Genomic DNA, 26,256 nt, shown 5'->3' on the forward strand with positions numbered 1-26,256 from the left:
TATTTCTTGTGTAACTGGGCATGTGGGACGCCAAAAGGTGCTGTCCGATTTACCCAGTTACAACGGTGAGCGCTGACAGAGTTATTTCTATCGCAAAATTCAGGCCCACGGGACTGATGGAGCAAACTGAAGTGTTGCAGTACCCAGTTTCTACCACTAGAGGAACTCTATTTACATTGTACTCGGAACACTTCTACTGGTAGAAATCTAGGGCCCGATATCTCTCACTTTGCCAAAAATAGGGAAAAAGCTAACTTTCTCCAATATTAATGAAATGGTAATGCAATGCATGATTTCCCGAGAATATGATTTCATCAGCAGCCATGAAAAGGTACCGGAGAATCACATTCACCTGCAATAACGATCATTTATTGTACATCAAGCAGCTAATGTGTTCCTTAAGTGTGATAGTGCAGCTGTGGCACAATTTTGGGAGAAAGTATCTGAAGCCCAATAGTGAAAAAAAAACCTAATTTAACAATAAAGCCTTTCAAACGCAGGTAAGCATGGTTTTAGACAGACAGAGTCAACTCTATGTCTAGAGGACCTGGGAGGAGGTGTGTAACTAAAATAAAACCATAAAGATAAGGCATGAATAGTAACAGTATAGGCTTAAGAACCTAAGAATTGGATCAGGAGTAGGCCCTACGGCCCCTTGAGCCTGCTCCGCCATTCAATAAGATCATGGCTGATCTTCGACCTCAACTCCACTTTCCCGCCCGATCTCTATATCCCTCGATTCCCCTGAAGTCCAAAAATCTATCTATCTCAACCTTGAATATACGCAACGATTCAGCATCCGCTGCCCTTTGGGTTAGAGAATTCCAAAGATTCACAACCCTCTGAGTGAAGAAATTCTTCCTCATCTCAGTCTTAAATGGCCGACCCCTTATTCTGAGACTATGTCCCCTAGTTCTAGACTCTCCAGCTAGAGGAAACAACCTCTCGGCATCTACCCTGTCAATCCCCCTCAGAATCTTAAATTTTTCAATGAGATCTCTCATTCTTCTAAACTCCAGAGAGTATAGGCCAAATCTACTCAATCTCTACTCATAGGACAGCCCTCTCATCCCAGGGATCAATCTAGTGATCCTTCGTTGCACCGCCTCTAAGGCAAGTATATCCTTCCTTAGATAAGGAGACCAAAACTGTGCACAGTACTCCAGGTGTGGTCTCACCAAGGCCCTGTACAATTGTAGCAAGACTTCCTTACTCTTATACTCCAACCCCCTTGCAATAAAGGCCAACATGCCATTTGCCTTCCTAAGTGCTTGCCGGATCTGCATGCTAACTTTGTGTTTCCTGTACGAGGACACCTAAATCTCTCTGAATACCAACATTTAATAGTTTCTCACCATTTAAAAAATATTCTGCTTTTCTATTCTTCCTACCAAAGTGAATAACCTCACATTTCCCCACATTATACTCCATTTGCCACCTTATTGCTCACTCACTTTACTTGTCTATATTCCTTTGCAGGCTCTTTGTGTCCTCCATACAGCTTACTTTCCCACCTAGCTTTGTATCATCAGCAAACTTGGATACATTACGCTGGTCCCTTCATTTAAGTCATTAATATAGATTGTAAATAGCTGAGGCCGAAGCACTGATCCTTGCAGCACCCCAATAGTTACAGCCTGCCAACCTGAAAATGACCTGTTTATCCCTACTGTTTGTTTTCTGTCCGTTAACTAATCCTCTATCCATACTAATATATTACCCCCAACCCCATGAGCCCTTATCTTGCGTAACAACTTTTCATGTGGCACCTTATCGAATGCCTTTTGGAAATCCAAATATACTACATCCACTGGTTCCCATTAAGGAAATAGAAACAGTTGTAAAAGTTATATGCAGGGTTATGCAACAATACATGCCAGTGGGAGAGAAAAAACTATACTGCAAAAAAGAATTTCCATGTGCCAAATGACTATAGGGTAAATTCACCAATCATGTGCTCTCCCGGGGAGTGATATGTGAAGGGAGTGCAGGTTGGAGTTAGGACTACAACCCAGTTGTACCAATTCTTCAAGTGCAGCTTCCTACTGAGAGCACAGGATCAGCAAATTTACTATTATATCTTAATCCCTACCGCTGTTATATTTAAAGGCAAAATTGGCACATAATGAGAGAATATGGTGTGCATAGGATAGCGAGAACCCCAGACCGTAACAAACTCACTTAACTATGGAATGCTGCACGAGTTCTTCATTACTGACATTACCAAGCACTTAACATGTTAACTTGGCTTTTACCCTCACTTCTTGCTACCCCTTTTATCTTCTTGAGGGATGTTAAGCAGGGCCAAATTATACAGTGTCATTTTCTCCCAACATTCTGCTGCCCTTAACTCAATTCTACATTCTTGCTAAGATATAGCAATCACTGAAATGCAAGGCCACTAGTCCTGCAATTACAATACTCACAAAATGCATGAGGATCTGAAGAATTCTTTTGACAGTCAGATCTTGGACCAATCTATCCATACTAAATTGTTTTAATCACATTTTTGTTTCACCTTTCTGCTTTGACTTATTAACACTGCCTCTGTAATGCCACTGACTGCTGCCTGCAGCTATTTTCCACAGTAACAAAACCAAGCTATTTAGTGTCACCCAAGACTGGCAACGATTGGGCAGAGGATGCCAAATGGTGTCTTTAGTGACAAACAAGTTAAAATCAACCTTTATTTTTTGACGAAGGACTGAATTTGAACTTTAATTTCCACAGGTGATTAAAGATTAGTTTAAACCACACAATCCAAACCAACATACACTTGAATATTAACTAGTTAATAAGATTAAAAAAAGGTTACCATCACAATTTTCCTCATCCGATTTATCCTGACAATCTACTTCACCATTACATCGTAAATGTCCATCAATGCATTGGCCCTTTTCACACTGAAAATGATTGGCAGAACAGATTGGGCAGTTTTCCTCATCGCTATTATCATCACATTCTGGAAAGCCATCACAACGCCATGCCATTGGGATACAATCAATCTCTCCAGTAGCACATGTAAATTGCTCTGGTGAACAGGTTGGTGGTTCTGAAAGAAGATGTGTATTATTCAGTTGAAGAATAAGCTTTTCATTGTGAATGTTGTACATTTATTCATCCTCTTTTCCTAAAATCCATCAAATGTGGGTTTCAGACTGGAACATAAGCAAGCTGTAGGTTTCAAATCTGAATCTGCTTTTTCTTCCTTCTTCAGCTCCCCTCTTGCACTCATTTTCTGTCCTCCCTTCCCCTCTTCTTTCCTGAAGGTGCAATACATGCCAGGATATATGTATTTTTTATTCTTCTTGGAATGCGGGCATCGCTGGCAAGGCCAGCATTCGTTGCTCATCCCTAGTTGCCCTTGAGAAGGCAGTGGTGAGCGGCCTTTTTGAACTGCTGCAGCTCTGTTAGATAAAGAGGTCCAGGATGTTGACCCAGCAACGATGAAGGAATGACAATATTCAGGATATTCAGCCAAAGTCAGGATGGTGTGCGACTTGGAGGGGAACTTGGAATTAGTGGGGTTCCCACGCACTTCTAGGTGGTAGAGGTCGCGGGTCTGGGGGGGTGCTGTTGAAGCAGCCTTGGCGCCATGTGATGCCAGCTCCATCACCCCCATTTGCCATTCTTCATGTGTGAACTGAGAAACTGAATATCAACAGGCCAAGTGGACAATTATGTGGTCCCCATGCAGTGCCACTGATACCAGCTTTGTTCAGGTGCTTTGTGCGGGAATGAGTTTAGCTCACCCCACCTGATAATGCAAATATTTTTCAAGAACCCGCTGCACGTTTTTAGCAGGACAGAACTTCAGACATCAGCAGTCAGTCAAGGGTTGCTTGAAGAGTGCTGGTAGAATATTTTGGCATTGGGGGACAGGATGGGCAGAGATGATACAGTTATAGAAAGCGCCAGGCAGGGTGGGGGTGGGGCAGGGTTGATGACAGGTAAGGAATTTTAACATTAAAAAAAAATTAAGACTCCCCCTTCAGCACCCATTCCAAACAGATGCTGTACAGCTGCTCAGTTTCTCCAATTACTTTATGGGAGGTCTCATAAATTAAGATTATTTGAGGGATCTTAATCGGCCTCGTGTAGTTTGTGTGGAGACAAACAATGTCCTTCCTGCTGACCAACCACATTGCCTGGGGTGCGTTGCAAACTCGGGCTTCCACTTCTGATAATAGAGGCCACCACCCTTTGATTGATCAGCCTCCTACATCATGGAGTAGATCACAGCTGACCCTCATTCCGTTCTTGCGCACACATGTTTTTAGCAGGTGTCACAGGATAGCCATTAAGATGGGAAATGTGTCTTGTTTAAATTTTCTTTTTCTCCCTGGAGGGGAGTGCTTCCCTTCACTATTTGTACCCCTGGAGGGTAATGTTGAGATGGCTAACTTGCTACAAGTGCAAACAGAGGTCAGAATAAGTGCACAGAAGGCAGAATTTGAAATTCTAATAGCACCATTTTAAGTGAATGAATTTTTCAAAGATATAATCGCTAGTGACACTGCTGATGTTTATTGCAGTCATTTAGTTTTTCAAAACCAAGTGACTAAGTGACACTTGTGACTTAAATTGAAGAGCAGTTTTTACTGTGGACTGATATGTCACTGACATCCAAATGTTCTGCAGTAGGATAATAAACCAAAGAAAGGGATTAAAAGTGATAGAACTGCAGTATACGGGTACAGTACCTCCACATGTCAGTAGGTTTTGTAACAGCACCAAGTGTACTGGACATGAGCATCGCGGTGTCCCATCCCCTTTTGCAATGCAGATGTGTGAGCAGCCACCATTATCACGGGAACAAGGATGTGAACCTGTGAAGAAATAACTCAGGACTTTAGTACCAGCAATAAATACTTCAGATCCTTATCTTGCTTCAGTGCATCACACAATCAGGTTTACAAGGCAGCCATTCTAGGTCACAACTAAAAGTGTTGGCAATTGAGCTGCAGGGTGAAGGCTGCCCGAGTGTTAAATAACTGTGCTTAGGGCATACAATTTGCTTCAAAAGATCATTCTGAAGACCAAAGAATTAAATATATTTAAGGGTCACATTCACCACTTAATTTCATTGCTATTTTCATGCATAAACTGCAAAATTTGTAGACATAATATGTATTTCTTGTACCGTGTACTTAAATAGGAGTATAGCAGCAAACCATGAACAAATTGGATTATGTGACTTGCACAGGTTAAACACTACAATTTTACCCCAATACATTTTTGGATACTTTCATTGTTGTGTAAGCTTGACTTAGGTTTTAGGGAAAGAAAGCAAAGCCTGTTAAAAAATGTTAGCGTAGAAAGAGTGCAACAGTTGAACTGCATTCATTTACAATATATTATCACAGGCATATCTTGTGATGTCATAAAAACATTTACTGTGCATTTGTGTTATAAAATATCAAGGATATTAAACAAAGCAAACATACTGAATTCTTCTACATCCAGCTCTTCTACTGCGTGGATACCAGTAAGATGAACTATTCTGCCCTGAATTCTTGTACGTTGGTCTCCATTAGTCTTTTCTATGCACTCAATCATCTGTTGCTGACGGTCAATCCAATAAATGTGGTCTCCAAGTATAGCAAGTCCCATTGGCTGAAGAATGCTGGAATCCTGCAATGTCAGCCTATTGGCACCTAAGTAATTTAACAATAGAAGGCTTCCTTTTAAAATGTCATAATGCCCTCACAAAACACATGAAACTATGCCTGAATGATATATACAATAGCACTGAAACAAACTGGTAGCGCAGTCTGGTAGAAGAATGTGGGTTTACACCTGAAATTTTCCACAAACAAGTTCCTTTCAGGGAGGGGCAAGGTGGGAATAAAAGAGATTAGATAAAAAGTCAAACTGGGGTGCTTTCACAACCCTCTGAGCAGCCCATAATACAGCAGGGTTGAAAAGTATTGGGAGGTTGCCCAACCACAGAATATGGGAAGACTTCAAGATGGAAAGGGATTATTAAGTACAAATAATAGCAACACACGTGAGGCTTTTCTTTATGATTTAGCTTATAACTGAGTTGCCAACTGTGGTACAAAGCCATACATACCAGGAAGGTCACGGGTTATATTCCAGGTTTAAACTGGATTAGCTGATTTCAGCCAGAGTAGAAATGGAGACTGGTAATTGGCCTTGATTGTTCTGAAATTGGTTACGTGAAAAAAAAAGGTTCAGCCACAGTCCAGGATCCTGAGCACCATCTGGTGACCCGTGCTGGGAAGTGCATGCGTGTGGATATCAGATACTAAGCAGTAATGGTTCTTTTGTGATAGCCCCAGAGTTGAATAGCCTGGTGACACTCATTATCAAGGTTAATACAGGTGCCATTTGGGTAATTGGACACTAGAGGACTGCCAATGCTCATGGCGTGGCACTCCAGCGTGAGTTAGTACTTTCAGGATATAAAGGACGAAAAGAGCAAGTAAATATGAGAAGAGAGTCAAATAGGTCTTAACATTTGAAAAACTTGTTTGGTCCTTAACTTACAGTCGGAAGCCTTGGGGGAGGAGGAGGCGGCCTCGGGTGGGTGGGGTGAGGTTGGAGGCCTCATGGCAGGTGGGGGTGGGTGGGGGGAGGTTGGGGTGAGATCAGAAGGGTTGGGGGGGTTGTCCGATCGCCAGGAGTGGGTGAGGCAGGGACACTGGATCCAGCAGGCAAGTGGAAAGACACTTGCCTACTAGATCCAGCAGTCCTCACCTCCCTTTAGCTGCCAGGTTTCCCGAGGTCTGGGAAACCTGACCGGCCAGAGTTAAATTTGAAAAGGTGGATCAGCATGAGGCACGCCAGCCTCATTATAATATTTAAATGTGGACCTGTCTCCTGGGAGCGAGTTGGCTGCTGCCCCCCGTTAAAACTGGAAGTGGGCGGGATTTAGTTTTTTAACTATTTAACCTCCCACCCAACCCGCTCGTATTTTGGGGTTAAAATCCCCCCATTATATCAGATTTGTTTTTTGATAGGGATATTTTTTTCCCTTCCAAACTAATAAGATATTCTTCATCACTTTGGCTCAGTAAGTAGCACTCTTGGTTCTGCATTTTAAAGTTGTAGGTTCAAGTTCCACTCAAGAATCTTAGCACATAATCTAGCCTGATAGTTCATAACATCACTGCTAAATTGTCAGAAGTGCCATCCTTCAGATGTGAAGTTAAAGTGATGTCCCATGTGCTAGTTTCATGGACATTACAACTCCCATGGCACTTCAGAAGAAAAACAGGGATTCTTCCAGTGTTCTGGCCAATATTCCTCCCTCAAACATCATCACCAAAAACAGGTTAATTGTTCATTCACCTCAGTGCTGTTTGTAAGAACTTTGTGTGCACAAAGTGGTTGCCAGGTAGAATCATAGAATGGTTACAGCACAGAAGGAGGCCATTTGGCCCGTCGAGCCCATGCCAGCTCTCTGCAAGAGCACTTCAGTTAGTCCCACTCCCCCGCCCTTTCCCCGTAGCCCTGCAAAGCTTTTTCCCCTCAGGTACTTATCCAATTACCTTTTGAAAGTCATGGTTGAGTCTGCCTCCACCACCCTTTCAGGCAGTGCATTCCAGATCCTAACCACGCGCTGAGTAAAAAAGTTTTTCCCCATGTCGCCTTTGGTTCTTTTACCAATCACCTTGAATCTATGTTCTCTGGTTCTCGACCCTTCTGCCAATGGGAACTTTGTCTAGACCCCTCATGATTTTGAATAACTATCAAATCTCCTCTCAACTTTCTCTGCTTGAAGGAGAACAAGCCCAGCTTCTCCAGTCTATCCATGTAACTGAAGTCCCTCATCCCTGGAATCATTCTTGTAAATCTTTTCTGCACCCTCTCTAAGGCCTTCACATCCTTCCTAAAGTGCGGTGCCCAGAATTGGACACAATACTATAGTTGAGGCTGAACCAGTGTTTTATAAAGGTTCACCATAACTTCCTTGCTTCTGTACTCTATGCCTCTATTTATAAAGCCCAGGATCCCGTATGCTTTTTCAACCGCTTTCTCAACCTGCCCTTGCCACCTTCAACGATTTGTGCACATATACCCCCAGGTCTCTCTGTTCATGCACCCCCCTTTAGGATTGTACCCTTTAGTTCATATCGCCTCTGCTCATTCTTCCTACCAAATGTAACACTTCGCACTTTTGAGAGTTAAATTTCATCTGCCACATGTCCGCCCATTTCACCAGCCTGTCTATGTCTTCCTGAAGTCTATCACTATCCTCCTCATTGTTCACTATACTTCCAAGTTTAGTGTCATCTGCAAATTTTGAAATTGTGCCCTGTACTCCTAAGTCCAAGTCATTAATATATATCAAGAAAAGCAGTGGTCCTAATACTGATCCCTGAGGAACACCACTGTATACCTTCCTCCAGTCTGAAAAACAGCCGTTCACCACTACTCTCTGTTTCCTGTCACTTAGACAATTTCATATCCATGCTGCCACTGTTCCTTTTATTCCATGGGCTTCAACTTTGCTGAAAGGCCTATTATGTGGCACTTTATCAAATGCCTTTTGGAAGTCCATATACACCAAGTCAACCGCACTGCCCTCATCAACCCTCTCCGTTACCTCATCAAAAAACTTGATCAAGTTAGTTAAACACGATTTGCCTTTAACAAATCCGTGCTGGCTTTCCTTAATTAATCCACACTTGTCCAAGTGACTGTTAACTTTGTCCCTGATTATCGTTTCCAAAAGCTTCCCCACTACCGAGGTTAAACTGATTGGCCTGTAGTTGCTGGGTTTATCCTTGCACCCTTTTTTGAACAAGGGTGTAACATTTGCAATTCTCCAGTCCTCTGGTACCACCCCCGTATCTAAGGAGGATTGGAAGATTATGGCGAGTACCGCTGCGATTTCCTCCTTAACCTCCCTCAGCATCCTAGGATGCATCCCATCCTGTCCTAGTGACTTATCACCGTTAAGTTCAGACAGCCTTTCTAGTATCTCCTCTTTATCAATTCTTATCTCATCTAGTAACTCCACTCCCTCCTCTTTCACTATGACTTTGGCAGCATGTTCTTCCTTGGTGAAGACAGATGCAAAGCACTCATTTAGTACCTCAGCCATACCCTCTGCCTCCATGCGTAAGTCTCCTTTTTGGTCCCTAATCGGCCCCACCTCTCCTCTTACTACAAGTTTATTATTTATATGCCTATAGAAGACTTTTGAATTCCCTTTTATGTTAGCTGCCAATCTATTTTCATACTCTCTCTTTGCCCCTCTTATTTTCTTTTTCACTTCCCCTCTGAACTTTCTATATTCAGCCTGATTCTCACTTGAATTCTCAACCTGACATCAGTCATACGCGCTCTTTTTCTGCTTCATCTTACTCTCTATCTCTTCCGTCATCCAGGCAGCTCTGGTTTTGGTTGTCCTACCTTTACCCCTCATGGGAATGTATCTCGACTGTACCCAAACTATCTCCTCTTTAAAGGCAGCCCATTGTTCGATTACAGTTTTGCCTGCCAATCTTTGATTCCAATTTACCCGGGCCAGATCCATTCTCAACCCACTGAAATTTGCCTTCCTCCAATTAAGTATTTTTACTCTAGATTGATCCCTGTCCTTTTCCATAGCTAACCTAAACTTTATGATGCTATGATCATTGTTCCCTAAATGTTTCCCTACTGACACTTGCTCCACTTGACCCATCTCATTCCCCAGAACCAGATCCAGCAATGCCTCCTTCTCGTTGGGCCGGAAATGTACTGATCAAGAAAATTCTCCTAAACACACTTCAGAAATTCTTCCCCTTCTCTGCCCTTTACACTATTACTATCCCAGTCTATATTAGGATAGTTGAAGTCCCCCATTATTACTACTCTATAGTTCTTGCGCCTCTGTAATTTCCCTGCAAATTTGCTCCTCCATATCTTTCCCACTAGTTGGTGGCCTATAGAGTACACCTAGTAGTGTAATGGCACCTCTATCATTTCTTAACTCCAACCAAATAGATTCTGTCCTTGACCCCTCCAGGACATCTTCTCTCTCCAGCACTGTAACATTCTCCTTAACCAATACTGCCACCCCACCTCCTTTCTTTCCTGAACACCTTATATCCAGGAATATTTAAAACTCAATACTATCCTTTTTTGAGCCAGGTCTGTTATCGCCACAACATCATATTCCCATGTGGCTATTTGTGCCTGCAGCTCACCAACCATATTTACCACGCTTCATGCATTTACACACACGCACTGTAAACCTGTCTTAGACCCTCTGCATCCCTGTACAGCAGTCACCACACTTCAAAGTATTTCATTGCATATGAAGTGTTTTGAGATGATTCTGAGAGATGTGATGGGCATTGAATATCAAGCCTTTCTTCTCTTTCCAGAATAGCTTAAATTTATATGAAGACCACAAATAAAATTTCACATCAATACAGCCTTTTCTAGTGAAATTTAAAATAGATGTTCAATAATAACAAAAAAAATTAGAAAATTAAATATTGTTGAATGCGCTAACACTCATCGTTTAGGCTCACACATGAATAATGGCCACTTGGATGAGATACCAGAGGTCACCTGGTGATATTAAATAAGTCAATGGAAATGCAGATTGTATATAGTAGCAAGAATTTCTCATTATAAATTCTTGCACTGTTAAGTAAAGTATTTTTCTAAGTTTAAGGAAATTGTATTCTACTAGAACTTTATGGTTTTTTGGAACAGCCCAACATCAATAAATACAAAAAGGCAAGTTTTCCTAGGTATCAGTAATGGTAGCACTCTCGCCTCCGAGTCAGAAGGTTGTGGGATCAAGTCCCACTCCAGAAACTTGAGCACACAAATCTAAGTTGATAGTTCAGTGCAGTCTTTCAGACGAGACATTAAACCAAAGCACCTTCTGCTCTCAGGTGGACGTAAAAGGTCCCATGGCACTATTTTGAAGAAGAGCAGGGCATTATCCCCGGTGTCCTGGCCAATATTTATCCCTCAATCAACATCAATAAAACAGATTATCTGGTCATTACCATATTGCTATTTGTGTGAGCTTGCTGTGTGCAAATTGGCTGCCACGTTTCCTACATTACAACAGTAACTACACTTCAAAGTTGGCTGTAAAGCGCTTTCGGATGACTTGAGGTTGTGAAAGGTGCTATATAAATGCAAGTCTTTCTTTTACCCGAAGGGAGAGTAAGAAAGTGTGGATTTGAATGCCTGCCAAGTTACAAGTACTGTACAATGAATCTGGTTGCTTAGTTTGACAAATAATAAGAGCAGGTTCCATTTAGTTAACTTTGTGCAGGTGAAAAAAATCATGCATCATTAGTGGGGAAAATGCTAGAGTCCATTATAAAAGATGCAATAGCAGAGCACTTGGAAAACGGTGACAGGATTGGACAAAGTTAATATGGATTTACAAAAGGTAAGTCGTGCTTGACTAATCTACTGGAATTTTTTGAGGATGTAACTGGTAGAATAGATAAGGGAGAACCAGTGGATGTGGTGTATTTGGACTTTCAGAAGACTTTACATAAGGTCCCGCATAAGAGATTGGCTTGCAAAGTTAAAGCACATGGGATTGGGGGTAAGATACTGACTTGGATAGAGAACTGGTTGGCAGACAGGAAGCAAAGAGTTGGAATAAACGGGTCTTTTTCCGAGTGGCAGGCAGTGACTAGTGGGGTACTGCAGGGATCGATGCTTGGACCCCAGCTATTCACAATATATATTAATGATCTAGACGAGGGAACTAGATGTAATATCTCCAAGTTTGCAGATGACACAAAGCTGGGTGGGTGTGTGTGCTGTGAGGAGGATGCCGAGAAACTCCAGTATGAATTGAACAGGTTGGGTGCTTGGGCAGATGCATGGCAGATGCAGTATAATGTGGATAAATGCGAGGTTATCCACTTTGGTGGCAAAAACAGGAAAGCAGATTATTATCTGAATGGCAAAAGACTGGGAGAAGGGGAAGTGCAATAAGACCTGGGTGTCCTTGTGCACCAGTCACTGAAGGTAAGCATGCAGGTGCAGCAGGCGGTCAAGAAGGCAAATGGTATGTTGGCCTTCATAGCGAGAGGATTCGAGTACAGGAGCAAGGATGTCTTACTGCAGTTGTACAAGGCCTTGGTGAGACCACACCTTGAGTATTGTGTGCAATTTTGGTCACCTTATCTGAGGAAGGATGTTCTTGCCATGGAGGGAGTGCAGCGAAGATTCACCAGACTGATACCTGGGATGGTAGGAATGACCTATGAGGAGAGATTGGGTCGATTGGGCTTATACTCACTGGAGTTTAGAAGAATGAGAGGGGATCTCATTGAAACTTATAAAATTCTAACAGGACTAGACAGACTAGATGCAGGAAGGATGTTCCCGATGGCGGGGGAGTCCAGAACCAAGGGTCACAGTCTAAAAATAAGGGGTAAGCCATTTAGGACTGAGATGAGGACGAATTGCTTCACCCAGTGAGTGGTGAACCTGAGGAATTCTCTACCACAAAAGGCAGTTGAGGCCAATTCATTAAATATATTCAAGAAGGAGTTGGATATATTTCTTAAGGCTAAAGGGATCAAGGGATATGGGGAGAAAGCAGGGACAGGGTACTGAATTTGGATGATCAGCCATGATCGCATTGAATGGCGGAGCAGGCTCGAGGGGCCGAATGGCCTACTCCTGCTCCTATCTTTTATGTTTCTATGTTTACATTCACCTGCAAATGAGGCTACCTAGTCCTGTTGTCATGTATGTACAATGGAGGGCAACTAAGTATTTCAGGTATACTCCTGAGGCTATGAAAACCAGTCTTCATATTGTCTTGAGCTGACAAAGTAATAGGTATCTACATCTGCCCAATTAGAACCTAGATTAAATTATGCTTCCTTTTGATTATTTTATTTAACAAAACCCACAACAATATTTTTCACTAAACCGTGGCTTAGGAGTCTTTATTACTAGTTTAGAATAAACCCTTTTAACATGAGGTTGGAAAAGACACAGCTAAAGTAGCCTTCTCTTTGTATATGTCCCCATAATTTCATGCTAAATACAGTACACACTGATACAGAATACAATAAAGTGCTGCTAGTCCACCAGGCACACGCAAACCAAAAGTCTGCTATTGTTTCTTTCCTCACCACCTGTTTTGAGAATTATTCACGCTTTCCGTTTTGGGTATCTAGTGTCAACATCAAAGCACTTCTAAGCCAAGTACAGAACTGTTGGATTCAACGTAAAACATAAAACACCCTCCCTTCTGTCCCAAGAATCTGCCTCAGCTCGAATCTCAGATGAGTACCTCCAATAATTTTTTCCCACACCAACCATCGTGTTCCCTCTGAGACTGGCAAATTAGTGCCAATTGGTGCCAAATTAGGTGCAGTTTAGTGCTGTAGGCCCATACCAACAAAGAGCTGAGGTGAGACTACCAAACCCATTATACATAGGACCCATACAGCCAACAGACTTTCATCCCATCACATTTCCATTGCATAACTGATGATTATTACATTAATTACTTACTGATTGACAATTCTAACAGTACCATACTTATAACTTCAATTCCAATATGCCCTGGTAAGATAGCCCCTTGCTGTTTCACTGCAGATAATAGCCTGGAAGTTACTGTGCGTGATGTTACTGTACAAATGCTTCACACGGTCATATCAAATTCCTCTCTCTGTATTGTAACAGAGGCATTAATCCTTTTTAAAATGGCTAAAACTACCTTTAAAATGACAAAAAGAGGAATTTGATTCAAACATGTTAAGCATTAGGAACAGGAGAATGCCATTCCACCTCTCGAGCCTGTTCCGCCATTCAAGGAGATCATGGCTGATCTGCGACCTAACTCCATATACCCTCCTTTGGCCCATATCCTTAATACCTTTGGTTAACAAAAATCTATCAATCTCAGATTTAAAATTAACAATTGATCTAGCATCAATTGCCGTTTGCAGAAGAGAGTTCCAAACTTCTACCACCTTTTGTGTGTAGAAGTGTTTCCTAATTTCACTCCTGAAAGGTCTGGCTCTAATTTTTAGACTATGCCCCCTAGTCCCAGACTCCCCAACCAGCGGAAATAGTCTCTCTCTATATCTACCCAATCTGTTCCCCTTAATGTCTTGAAAACTTCGACCAGATCACCCCTTAACCTTCTAAATTCTAGGAAATACAACCCTAATTTGTGTAATCTCTCCTCGTAACTTAACCCTTGAAGTCGGGTATCATTCTGGTAAACCTACACTGCACTCCCTCCAAGGCCAATATATCTTTTCTAAGGTGTGGTGCCCAGAACTGCTCACAGTGCTCCAGGTGTGGTCTAACCAGAGTTTTGTCTAGCTGCAGCATAACTTCTACCCTCTTGTATTCTAGCTTCTAGATATAAAGGCCAGCATTCCATTAGCCTTTTTGATTATTTTCTGTACCTGTTCATGACATTTTAATGATCCATGTACATGGACCCCCAGGTACATAGTCTCTTTGGACATCCACTGTTTTTAGCCTTTCACCATTTAGAAAGTACCCTGTTCTATCTTTTTTAGGTCCAAAGTGGATGACCTCATTTGTTATTACTATAATAACATCACTTGCTGAATGTTTGGGCCAATAAAACTTGTACAGTTATCCATATTTGGATATTACCTTGCTCTTTTGAACTGATCCATTATTAATTTGGCTACATGATTAATTTAAGAACCCTCTTTGTTTTTCTTCTGTCCAAGTAAATTCAATATTTCAAAGATAAGGCCTTCTGAGTCACTGACAGGCAAAAATCACAAAATGAGAATATTACAATAAAATGATGCTAGATTTTTCTAGCGTAAAAACATTCACTCGTCCTGTGAAACTATACAACAAAGATCAAAGACAGACAGGAACATTATTAAAGCTGGATTTCAATGTTTCACTGAGTATAGCCATGGAAACTCAAAGCTGGAAACCAGTTTCCATTTCACATCTTAGTAGAATATTGCAACAGTCATTTCATAGAAGAATGAGTACATATGAAAAGCAACGCGCAGCTCTCAAACTTACCAGATAAATCACTGCTTTCAATGCGTTTTAGATCTGCATCAACCCAGAAAAGTTTCCCCAGTTTGTTATCAATTGCCAGATCAACAGGTCGGATCAATCCAGTTGAAAATAGTACTTCTCTTTCAGTACCATCAAGTGATGCACGCTCTATCTTAGGGGACCTTTCCTGCATGTTTGTGAAGTACATGTACCTGCATAACATTTTAATACACAACAAAGGAGCATTGAATCAAGGATATTGCTGCTAGGATGCATCATCTCACATATAAAACCAGTAGTTGAAACAAAACATTTTTTTTTTAAAAAGGGACAAGTTGATGTTGCAATAATTCTTTCACCAGCATGTTTAGAGGTTAGGAGAGCATTGGGGTAATTGAGTCTGGAGGTCACAAAAGAATGAATGAGCAAATGGACTGAAGGAGGAGTAGACGCAAATGGTACCATGAAGGTGGAAATAGGTGGTCTTTGTGGACAAGAGGATAGGTGGTTGGAAATTCAGTTCAAGGCCGAACAAGACGCCAAGGTTGTGAAGAGAAGGGAAATTAAGGATAGCATAAGATCCAAGGAGAGGGCATATAAATTGGCCAGAAAAAGCGGTAACCCTGAGGATTGGGAGCAGTTTAGGATTCAACAAAGGAGGACAAAGGGATTAATTAAGATGGGGAAAATAGAATATGAAAGTAAGCTTGCAGGGAACATAAAAACTGACTGTAAGAGCTTTTATAGATATGTGAAGAGAAAAAGATTAGTGAAATCAAGTGTAGGTCCCTTGCAGTCAGAAGCAGAGGAAGTTATAATGGGGAACAAAGAAATGGCAGACCAATTAAATGCATATTTTGGTTCTGTCTTCACAAAGGAGGACACAAATAACCTCCCAGAGATGTTGGAGAACATAGGGTCTAATGAAAGGGAGGAACTGATAGAAATCAGTATTTGTAGGGAAATGGTGTTAGGGAAATTGACGGGATTGAAGGCCGATAAATCCCCAGGGCCTGATAATCTACATCCTAGGGTACTTAAGGAGGTGGCCCTAGAAATAGTAGATGCATTGCTGATCATCTTCCAAAATTCGCTGGAATCTGGAACTGTACCCATGGATTGGAGGGTAGCTAATGTTACCCCACTATTCAAAAAGGGTGGTAGAGAGAAAGCGGGGAATTACAGACCGGTAAGCCTGACATCGGTAGTGGGGAAAATGCTAGAGTCCATTATAAAGGATGTAATAGCTGAGCACTTGGAAAACAGTGACAGGATCGGACAAAGTCAACATGGATTTACAAAAGGTAAATCGTGCTTGACTAATCTACTGGAATTTTTTGAGGATGTAACTGGGAAAATAGATAAGGGAGAACCAGTAGATGTGGTGTATTTGGACTTTCAAAAGGCTTTTGATAAGGTCCCGCATAAGAGATTAGCGTGTAAAGTTAAGGCACATGGGATTGGGGGCAAGGTATTGACTTAGATAGAGAACTGGTTGGTGGACAGAAAGCAGAGAGTAGGAATTAACGGGTCTTTTTCCGAGTGGCAGGCAGTGACTAGTGGGGTACCGCAGGGATCGGTCCTTGGACCCCAGCTATTCACAATATACATTAATGATCTAGATAAGGGAACTAGATGTAATATCTCCAAGTTTGGAGACGACACAAAGCTGGGTGGGCGTGTGTGCTGCGAGGAGGATACCGAGAAACTCCAGGATGATTTAGACAGGTTGGGTGATTGGGCAGAAGCGTGGCAGATGCAATATAACGTGGATAAATGCGAGGTTATCCACTTTGGTGTCAAAAACAGAAAGGCAGACTATTATCTGAATGGCAATAGATTGGGAGAAGGGGAAGTGCAACGAGACCTGGGTGTCCTTGTGCACCAGTCGCTGAAGGTAAGCATGCAGGTGCAGCAGGTGGTGAAGAAGGCAAATGGTATGCTGGCCTTCATAGCAAAAGGGTTTGAGTACAGGAGCAAGGATGTCCTGCTGCAGTTGTACAGGGCCTTGGTGAGACCACACCTTGAGTACTGTGTGCAGTTTTGGTCGCCTTATCTGAGGAAGGATGTTCTTGCCATGGAAGGAGTTCAACGAAGATTCACAAGGCTGATCCCTGGGATGGCAGGAATGACGTATGAGGAGAGATTGGGTCGATTGGGCTTATACTCGCTGGAGTTTAGAAGAATGAGAGGGGATCTCATCGAAACTTACAAAATTCTGACAGGTCTGGACAAACTAGTTGCAGGTAGAATGTTCCCGATGGTCGGAGAGTCCAGAACCAGGGGTCATAGTCTAAGGATAAGGGGTAAGCCATTTAGGACAGAGATGAGGAAGAATTTCTTCACCCAGAGAGTGGTGACCCTGTGGAATTCTCTACCACAGAAGGCAGTTGAGGCCAATTCTTTAAATATATTCAAGAAGGAGTTAAGATATATTTCTTAGAGCTAAAGGTATCAAGGGATATGGGGAGAAAGCAGGTACGGGGTACTGAGTTTGGATGATCAGCCATGATCTCATCGAATGGCGGAGCAGGCTCGAGGGGCCGAATGGCCTACTCCTGCTCCTATCTTCTATGTTCCTATGTTTCAAGGCTAGGCAAGGGGATGGAGTCGTGGGGAGTGTATGGAGTTTGTGCTTCTCAATGTTTAGCTCGAGAAACATCTGGCTCATTCAAGACTGAATGTTGGACAGGTAGTCTGAAAGCACAGAAGCAGTGGAGGGATCGAGAGAGTTGGTAGAGAGGTGGATGAATTAACTTATGAGCAGATACTCATTGCCTACACCACTTGAGCCATAAAGAAACACTTAAAAAAAAAGTGCAATAAAGTTATTCCACTGACACTGTTCCTTATGGACTAGACTAAGGCAAAAAAGTAAAGCTGGAATTCTCACACTAAATGGGTAGTAATTTCATTATGAATGTCAATCCATTCAATTGTATAATAAGCAAATTATAACACAAGACTATTAACAGTTCCACTGATCACTAAGTTTCACTTCAGTACTAAACACAAAAGAAAATGAGTTACCCCCGCTCTGCATTCACAACAATAGCTCTTGGTCGGTCATGTTCTCCACGAAGAACTATTCCAATGGGCTTTCCATCAAGCCTGCTAACATTTATGGTGTTGGATGTTTCACAAGTCCAGTAGACTGTTCGACTGTAGATGTCAAGGCTCAAGTCATGAGGCTGTATAACTGGGTTCTGGCTTTGGTTTGGCCCAGAAACAACCACAAATGCCTAGATAAATAAACAACAAATTAAGGCGGAAAAATAAAAAAAAGATTACTGGTTAATCTTTTATTGTACATAATGCTCGGAAAATGGCATGACATCCACACAGCACCGACTTGACATGCACAATCTGTGTTAGTTTTGAAGTGGAATTGTTTTTCTCTGCATTGAAACATAAGCACAGTGTTACAAAAAACATTTCTGTACATAAAAGGCATCTCTGTTGTCCTTTATTCACATATATTATGGCTTAAAATTGTAGGACAGACAGAGTTGGACAATAATAATTTTGTGCAGAATTTCTTCTTCAGTAATATCAAGATGTGGGGGTTGTGCCCACAGTTGAATGCCTTAATTCCAGTCATTAATTCAACAGAATTTCAGATCACTGACAGGCGCTTCCATCAAACCTCTGTTTCAGGCTGACTGAACCAAAAGTTACTAAGCATAAGACATGGAAACAAAGTACAGAGCTGCCCCCCACCTGTCTCCTGAGCAGTCTGCTTGCTGGACTGTCTCAGAATCAAGGTGTACAGAAACAAGCGCTGACGATTCACCCGCTAATTCCTTTCCTGATAAGGAAACTCCCGACCTCAACTTGGCTTTTACCAAATGGCACAACCAAAATTAATTCTTTTACGGCGAAACTGGGCAGTTGCTCATCACTTCACGGTACACTATGTTGGTAGACTAAGGCATTGTGTGACTAAAGCACATTTAAAGTGAACTATTGGTAAATCTCCAGGATAAATACTTTGCAATGCTTTGAAAAGCAGCAAGAGGTGTTCAGAGCTTGGGGAAGCTCACAAAGTGTCAAATGCAAAGATATTCTGGTGTGAGTTGTTAATTAACTCAGTGCAATACCAGTTGTAAAATAATTTGAATAGATGATCAGTCAACAGAAGATTTATAGTGAGGATTACTTTTGTGTTGCAAAATATTTTGCACATATAGAAACATCCTCTACCAACCTGCCCCCGCCACACAGTACTGCTCCCCGATTATCAAAATCCACGACAAGGCCTTGGACAACATGGATCACTTTCCATACCTTGGGAGCCCTACTGTCAACAAGGGCAGACGTCGACGACGAGGTCCAACACCGCCTTCAGTGTGCCAGTACAGCCTTTGGTCGCCTGAAGAGAGTGTTTGAAGACCAGGACCTCAAAACCGGCACTAAGCTCATGGTCTACAGAGCAGCAGTGATACCCGCCCTGCTGTATGCCTCAGAGACATGGACCATGTACAGCAGGCACCTCAAAGCACTGGAGAGGTACCACCAACGCTGCCCCCTCAAGTTCCTGCAAATCCATTGGCAGGATAGGTGCACCAACGTCAGTGTTCTTGCTCAGGCCAACATCCCCAGCATCGAAGCTTTGACCACGCTCAATCAATTCCGATGGACGGGTCTCATTGTCCGCATGCCCGATACAAGACTCCCAAAACAAGCGCTCTACTCGGAGCTCCGGCACAGCAAGAGAGCCCCAGGTGGGCAGAGGAAACGCTTCAAGGACACCCTCAAAGCCTTCTTGAAAAAGTGTAACATCCCCATCGACACCTGGGAATCCCTGGCCCAAAACCGCACAAAGTGGAGGAGAAGCATCCGAGAAGGCGCCGAACACCTCGAGTCTCTTCGCTGGGAGCAAGCGGAAGCCAAGCGCAAGCAGCGCACGTCAACCCAAGCACCCCACCCACCCGCCCCTTCAACCACCGTCTGCCCCACCTGTGACAGAGACTGTAGGTCCCGCATTGGACTCATCAGTCGCCTGCGAACTCATTTTTAATGTGGAAGCAAGTCATCCTCGGTTCCGAGGGACTGCCTAAGAAGATAGAAACATGCACATTTTACAAATACAGACACACAGGACTTTCCCAATGTCCAGTGGGTAAACGCAAGGGGATGATATGATACTGAGCAACACAAACCTGAGAGATCCCAGGTTTTACCTCTGGTCTGTGCTGAGATTACTGATATCTGTTGGATAGGACTAAAGGTTCAACTAAAGGGGCAGGGAACTAAAATTAGCCATGTTTCTTGTTTCTGATTGCTATTTGGTGGCCCCAGATGAAAAGTAGGCAAATGTGAAAGTCGACCAAAGACATATAGAGCTTGCTAGGCCTGCTGACACTCACATGAAGAATGCAACTTGGATGAGTCACCCGCAGCATCACCTCGCAACATGTGCCAATGTTTCAGGAAATGAGGGAAGCAAATGGGAGAAAACTGAGTGGGTGAGGGCAAAAAACCCTGTTTAACCAAAAGTAAACTATAATTCCATTGTGGTGGGCACCCCTTCTGAAAGATTCCTTCTGTCACTTGCCTGAGAGCCATCATCTCTAGCTCTTTTGATGACATTTTGGCGTCCATCTACCCAGTAAATCAACTTGTCAACAGCATCATACTCCACTGCCTTCACGTTACGCAAACCATGTACAGGCAAAATTATGTCTGGACTCTGTTGCTCATCCAACACCATACGACTAATTGCAGTCTTCTGACTGAACAGCAAGAAGCTGATGGGTGCTAAAAAAGCAAAGACAAATTAAACACATATTATGATTAACACATTATAACTGCCAAATATTTCTACAATGATCAACTGCGACAGGGTTACATTACAGGGTTATAACTGCTAAAGGAAATCTCATTGCAAAACAGTATCGAAAATGTTGGCCTGGATTTTGTGGTAAAAATATCAGTGAGGCTATCAGCACTCATCGTTATTAAAGACTAAATCGGACCACAACTTCTGGCGACTGCGCATGTGCAGTTAAACATGGAAATCAGGAAGTTGCTGTCCAAGTTACCGTGCCCTTCCACAACCTTCACTATACCGATATCTTGCCGAGAGACTCGGCATTCAAATACATGGAAGGGCGTGAAGTCGCTGTAATTATGTGATAGATACCCACAAAACACACCAGAAAGAGTTACGGATTGTCCATTCAAGTGTGAGCAAATTTTTAACAGCTTGCTAAGTTAATTACTGCCAAACAACCTCTCTGGCACTGAAAATTAACTTTTACAAGTGTGGAGTCTCATTCCTTCAGATTTTAATAGTTGTTGGAGATTTTAAAAAAATTAAAACATTTTTTACTTTTTCTTTTCATCTCTTAATCCTATCTTTCTTAAGCTTTCTGTACATTATGTGGCATTGAATTAAATATCCTAACGTACACTTCCTGGTTCAGACTCTGCATGGCTCAGTAAGGATTCTTCAATCTGATTGGCTAAGGAGATACACAGTTGCTTGCCCTATTCACACAGGTCCTAGATCCCCTGTAGAGGGCGCTGCGCTGTTTCAGATTTATAATCACCGCATGTTCCCACAGAAAGTCTGTGGGCAAGTGTCAGTGTAATGAACGGTGAGTGCCACTGACTGCAAAATCTGGGCCAACATTCTTTTTTTTAAATAAGTAGATGAGAACAGCTACAGTAATGTGATTACTGGAATTATCCAAACTATAGATTTAAAGTATGAAGTTTTGAAGCAACATTTTAAACATATTACTAAGTTTGCAAATTCTTTGGACATTTGAGTGGTATAGAATGCTCAGGGTGAATAAAGTTATATGTCAGTCACAACAGGGTACACAACTTGACAATAATGTCCAAAACATGGGATACTTGCATTAAAAATACTGTCAGTTAAATTTATGCATGTTGGTAACATCTCTTTGAAGTACTTTCATAATCCTGCAGGTGGTGTGACTATACTACTACCAACGTTCCTGCTAAGCTGTACGGCCGCCTGGAGGTCCCCGCAGGCCGCTCACCAGCTTTTTCCAACGGAAATAACAGCGCATGCACAAAAATTTGAATGGGCCACGCAGCCTGTTAAAGGGACCGCGCGCGGAAAAAAAAATTACAGGGAACATTGACTACTACAGTATTTAATATTCAGCAATTTTTGCTAATTATGCCTTCATTCCTGCAGTTTACAAAAGTGGGAACTGCTATTTATTACTTTCGTTCTTAAATTATAGCCCCATATCTATTATTAGAGATCATTGACTGCCATAGCTTAAAAAAGGATTTTAATAGCTCTGAAAGTTTATATATAAGCATAAATTGTGAAGCAATAAAAATAAAGACTTACAACTGCAAGTTCTGTTATTGTCATCAAGAATGTAATGTGATGCACATCCACACCTATACCCAGTTGGCACAGCAAGGCAAAGATGAGAACAGTGTCCATTAGTTTGTACACAATCATTCCAGCCATCTTGTCGTGAAGAATGAAAAACTAAGATGTCCATCACATAGTCCAAATGCCCCTGAATAAGAGTACGGTTTTGTCCATTCATCTTGTCAGCACGTTCAATACTGCGAAGATTCCAGTCAGTCCAGTAGATGTAATCTCGGTACTGTGTTAGTCCAAAGGGGTGAGGCAGATCATCAGCTATGATTTCGCGCTGTTGTCCTTAATTGGTGAATAACAAAAGTGCCATCTATTATTTTTTGCAACCAATTTAGCCGAATGCATAAAAAGTGCAATGAGTAATATTTTATAAATATATTGCTAATGTTGCCTTCATGTGTGTACTTTTAGAGCTGAAGCCAAGAGGGCAAAGTGGAATTGTCAGTTTGGCCTGTTGTTGGTGCTAGTCAGATAAGCTCAAGATGTATTCCTCCTTGGTTTTGCACCAACTTCTATTGGTTCAAAAGCCATGGTTTAAGCTTATTTGTTTTTTAAAGAAGCTTTTGTTAAAAAAAACTTGTGGGACAATGCACTGAAAGCAGCTGACTGTTCCGTCAGCTCTTAATCCAAAGAAACTGATCTCAGATGGCGGGTGGAAAGCGAAATGTCATGCTGGTATTTGAGTTCCGCTATTTCTTGTATAACACTGACGTGAGCAGGCATATAACTGAAGCTTGCTTCTCACATCACTGCTATCAATATGCACTGGTGCGGCCAGTATAAAGATAATATACTAGGGGGGAAAACTTGCTGCCTGGGTGCTAAATTTAGCGCCCGGCGATAAATGGCGCCGGCGATCGCCAACTTCAGTTTTAGCGCCCGAAGAGGGAGGCGGAGTGCTAATTCAAGTGCTCCACTTCCTTCTTAGAGCGCTAACCCCGAATATCAGGTCGGTGCGTTCTGCAGCGCTACACACTGGGCCACGTAGTGCTGCCGCATGGAAGGGCTCCTCCCCTCATTAAAGGAGGGCCCAAGCCCACAGCTCTGCTGGACCCTACCTGGACCACCGGGGAGCGGGGTGCCATGCCAGCAGCCTGGCCTCAAGAGGAGTGCCGGGCTGCCAGATCGCGGCACGGACTCCGTGTTGAAAGACGCAACGAGCCGTGACAAGTAAGTCGGCCGATTTGCACCCCCCCCACCCGCCACGTCCCTTTTAGTTAGCGCCCCGTGAGCCTCCTGCCGCTCTGTTCCCGCCCCCTGAATCGGTGTGCTGCCATCGCCAAGCGCAGATTCAGAGGGCGCGGGCCAATTTTGCAGGCGGGGCGAAAACGGGGCGCTGCACACGGTGATCACCTGCGGAGCGGGGCACTACCGGTTACCACTGCCGCTTAACTCCCACTGAATTTAGCAGGAGTCGTTAGCGGTGCTGTGCCCGGGCGAAAAGCAGTTTGCGCTCCGTTAGCACCCCCCGGAGGTGCAAATACACTGAATTTCTCGCCCGTAAACTCATTAGAATCTTGGAAATTGTGAGATTTGCACCTATTCAAGATTACCAAGCATGCAAACATTAACATCAGTTGAGGAAAGTAGCTGAAATCTACTGAAAAAATTACATATGAATTTTGTGTTTGGAACTGAATACAGAATGTTTTTTTTTTTAATTAAAAACATTTTCCAAGCAATTATCTACGAAACACTACATGAAGTACTTTCTGAATCACAATCATAGTCACAAAAGAATTGTAATAACTGCTAGTGGCCCCAAGTTCAGAAGCATATTTTAAGGAGGTGGTATAACTGTCACATATACTATTGGAGAGTATCATATTTAAAATTACATTGCTATGAATAGTTGGCCCCAAGAGACAATATGGTATGTAAAACACTTTGAATTAAAAATGTACAGCTGTTTTCTCAATGCAAGATTGCAGAAGCAACTCAAAGAAGCACATTAAAAAAGCTTCTCGTCAGCCAAAATCCACACACAACCTTTTATAAGGCCATATGCTCCATATTTAAACAATAAATAATTGTGACAGATCAAAGCTCTTATTCACAAGTTACCTCAAAACATTTTAGAACCAAGTCTGGAATTTCCTCTTACCCAGCATATTTGAAGATTCAATCATTGATGTATCCAGGTCAGTCCAGTAGAGTCTTTTCTCTACATAGTCAATAGTAAGTCCATTAGCACGCCCCACTCTGTCTACCAGAGCAGCACTATTTGTACCATCCATGTGGGCGCGGACAATTCTTGGTTTCCCACCCCATTCAGTCCAATACATGTATCTGGTATAGGGAAACAGTTATCAAAACACTTGGGAGGGGGAAAAAAATCACTTTAACAAATGATCCTGCATTGTCATAACAGCCTGATCATATGAATAAAAACAATGGCTTGGAGACGTAAACATTTTGTAGTTCAAAAATTCATCACGTTTCATATTCATACAACAAAAGAACAACTTCGAGAAAATATTTTATTTCATAAATCTCACATATAAGTACGTTTTTTTTCCAATGGCAGTTCACGTATAAAAGAAACTTTCAATTTTACGGGGTTAAAACATTTGAATAAGAAAATTCTTTGATTAATTTGCTCTTTCTTTTGTTTAGAAGTAGATGAAGTTTTTTTTGTGTTTACAACAATCGGTGTTAGTGCTGGGAATAACTGCTGTTAGTGCTGGATGGGCACCCACTATAAGCATCAAGTTACCAACATGCTGCCTCAAACCCAATCTCAGAAGAGCACCTTCTGTTGAACTAATGTGAAGTTTTCCACTTCCTTTTGGCATTGCTAAAGATGATAGAAAGAACTTGTACTTAAGTTGTATAGTACCTTACACAACTTCAGGAGGACATCCCAATATGTTTCACTGTTGCACAGCAAAGTCCCGTAAACAGCAAAGAGATAAATGATCAGATTATCTATTTTTTTTTGGTTTTGGTTGCGGGATAAACATTTGCCAGCACCCAGGGAGAAATCCCATGCTCTTCTTTGAAAAGTATGATGGGATCTTTTACTTCCACCCAAGAGGAGACAGTACCTTGGCTCAACATCTCATCTGAAAGGTGGCATCATTGAGAGTGCAGTACTCCCCCGTATTGAGGTTTCAGTCTAAAGTCTCTGGAGTGAGGCTTGAACCATGGCCTTCTTTCTGACTCAGTGTCATCACTGAGCCAAGTCTAGCATCTGAGAGAATGGTAATATACTGACAGATTGCCACCAGTTTTGTGCATCCTGCATCCAGTAAGAAGTGGATTGCCCAAACTCATCTCACAGAGAACATTTTCAAAAGCACTTAATAATCAGGATTTAATAACAGTTTAAGCATGTCCTTCAAGGCTCTAACTTTGAACAGATTCTTATTCCCACATTCTACAAACACTTTGGGCTAGAAGGTCTTTGATGAAACCAATTTAGTTGTCTTCGAGACCCGATTGGGTCTCAGGAAGAAGATTAGAAAGTACAATTGGCTACACTTCCATCAGACTTGGATATAATGGGCTGCCTTTTACAGCAGACTAAATCTTGTATCCCAAACCAAGACCACAGAGTTTAATAGTAAATTTATTGTTTGCCACATCTGCTCATGCAGCTTTAATTGAACAATTAACTTTTTCTGTAAGCAACTGATTTGGGATTCAAGATCGCCTTTACCATGCTGGAACTTCAGCTAAGCAGGAGCTGTATCAGCTGATCCTCCCAGTGTACTACAGCTAATTCCAAACCTGCTCACAGTATAGCTGTAGTGTGCAGCTGTGCTACAACTTACAGCTGATACTAACAGCACGTACCAAGTGAAGCCGATACTTAAGTTTTTATGTCAACTGTGCCTTGAGACATAAATCAGATAGCCATTTATAATGGACAAAACACCCAAGCATAAATCAGTCTATCAGAA

General features: G+C 42.2%; 1 protein-coding gene across 1 annotated transcript in view; it reads right to left on the bottom strand.

Annotated features, from left to right (window-relative positions):
* Nucleotides 1-26,256, bottom strand: part of lrp5 (low density lipoprotein receptor-related protein 5) — a 240,912-nt gene that overhangs the window by 12,206 nt on the left and 202,450 nt on the right. Inside the window, exons 11-18 of the mRNA XM_086007994.1 lie at nt 24,456-24,640; nt 22,310-22,633; nt 20,531-20,733; nt 18,004-18,215; nt 14,995-15,185; nt 5,448-5,657; nt 4,704-4,829; nt 2,816-3,052 (exon numbers count right to left, since the gene is read on the bottom strand). Of these exons, the coding sequence (XP_085864120.1) occupies nt 2,816-3,052; nt 4,704-4,829; nt 5,448-5,657; nt 14,995-15,185; nt 18,004-18,215; nt 20,531-20,733; nt 22,310-22,633; nt 24,456-24,640 (1,688 nt within the window). The remainder of the gene's footprint in view (nt 1-2,815; nt 3,053-4,703; nt 4,830-5,447; nt 5,658-14,994; nt 15,186-18,003; nt 18,216-20,530; nt 20,734-22,309; nt 22,634-24,455; nt 24,641-26,256) is intronic.

The sequence above is a fragment of the Somniosus microcephalus genome, chromosome 15 (assembly GCF_052327205.1).
Source record: "Somniosus microcephalus isolate GS21.2 chromosome 15, FLI_Smic_1.0, whole genome shotgun sequence".
Taxonomy (NCBI): Eukaryota; Metazoa; Chordata; class Chondrichthyes; order Squaliformes; family Somniosidae; genus Somniosus; species Somniosus microcephalus.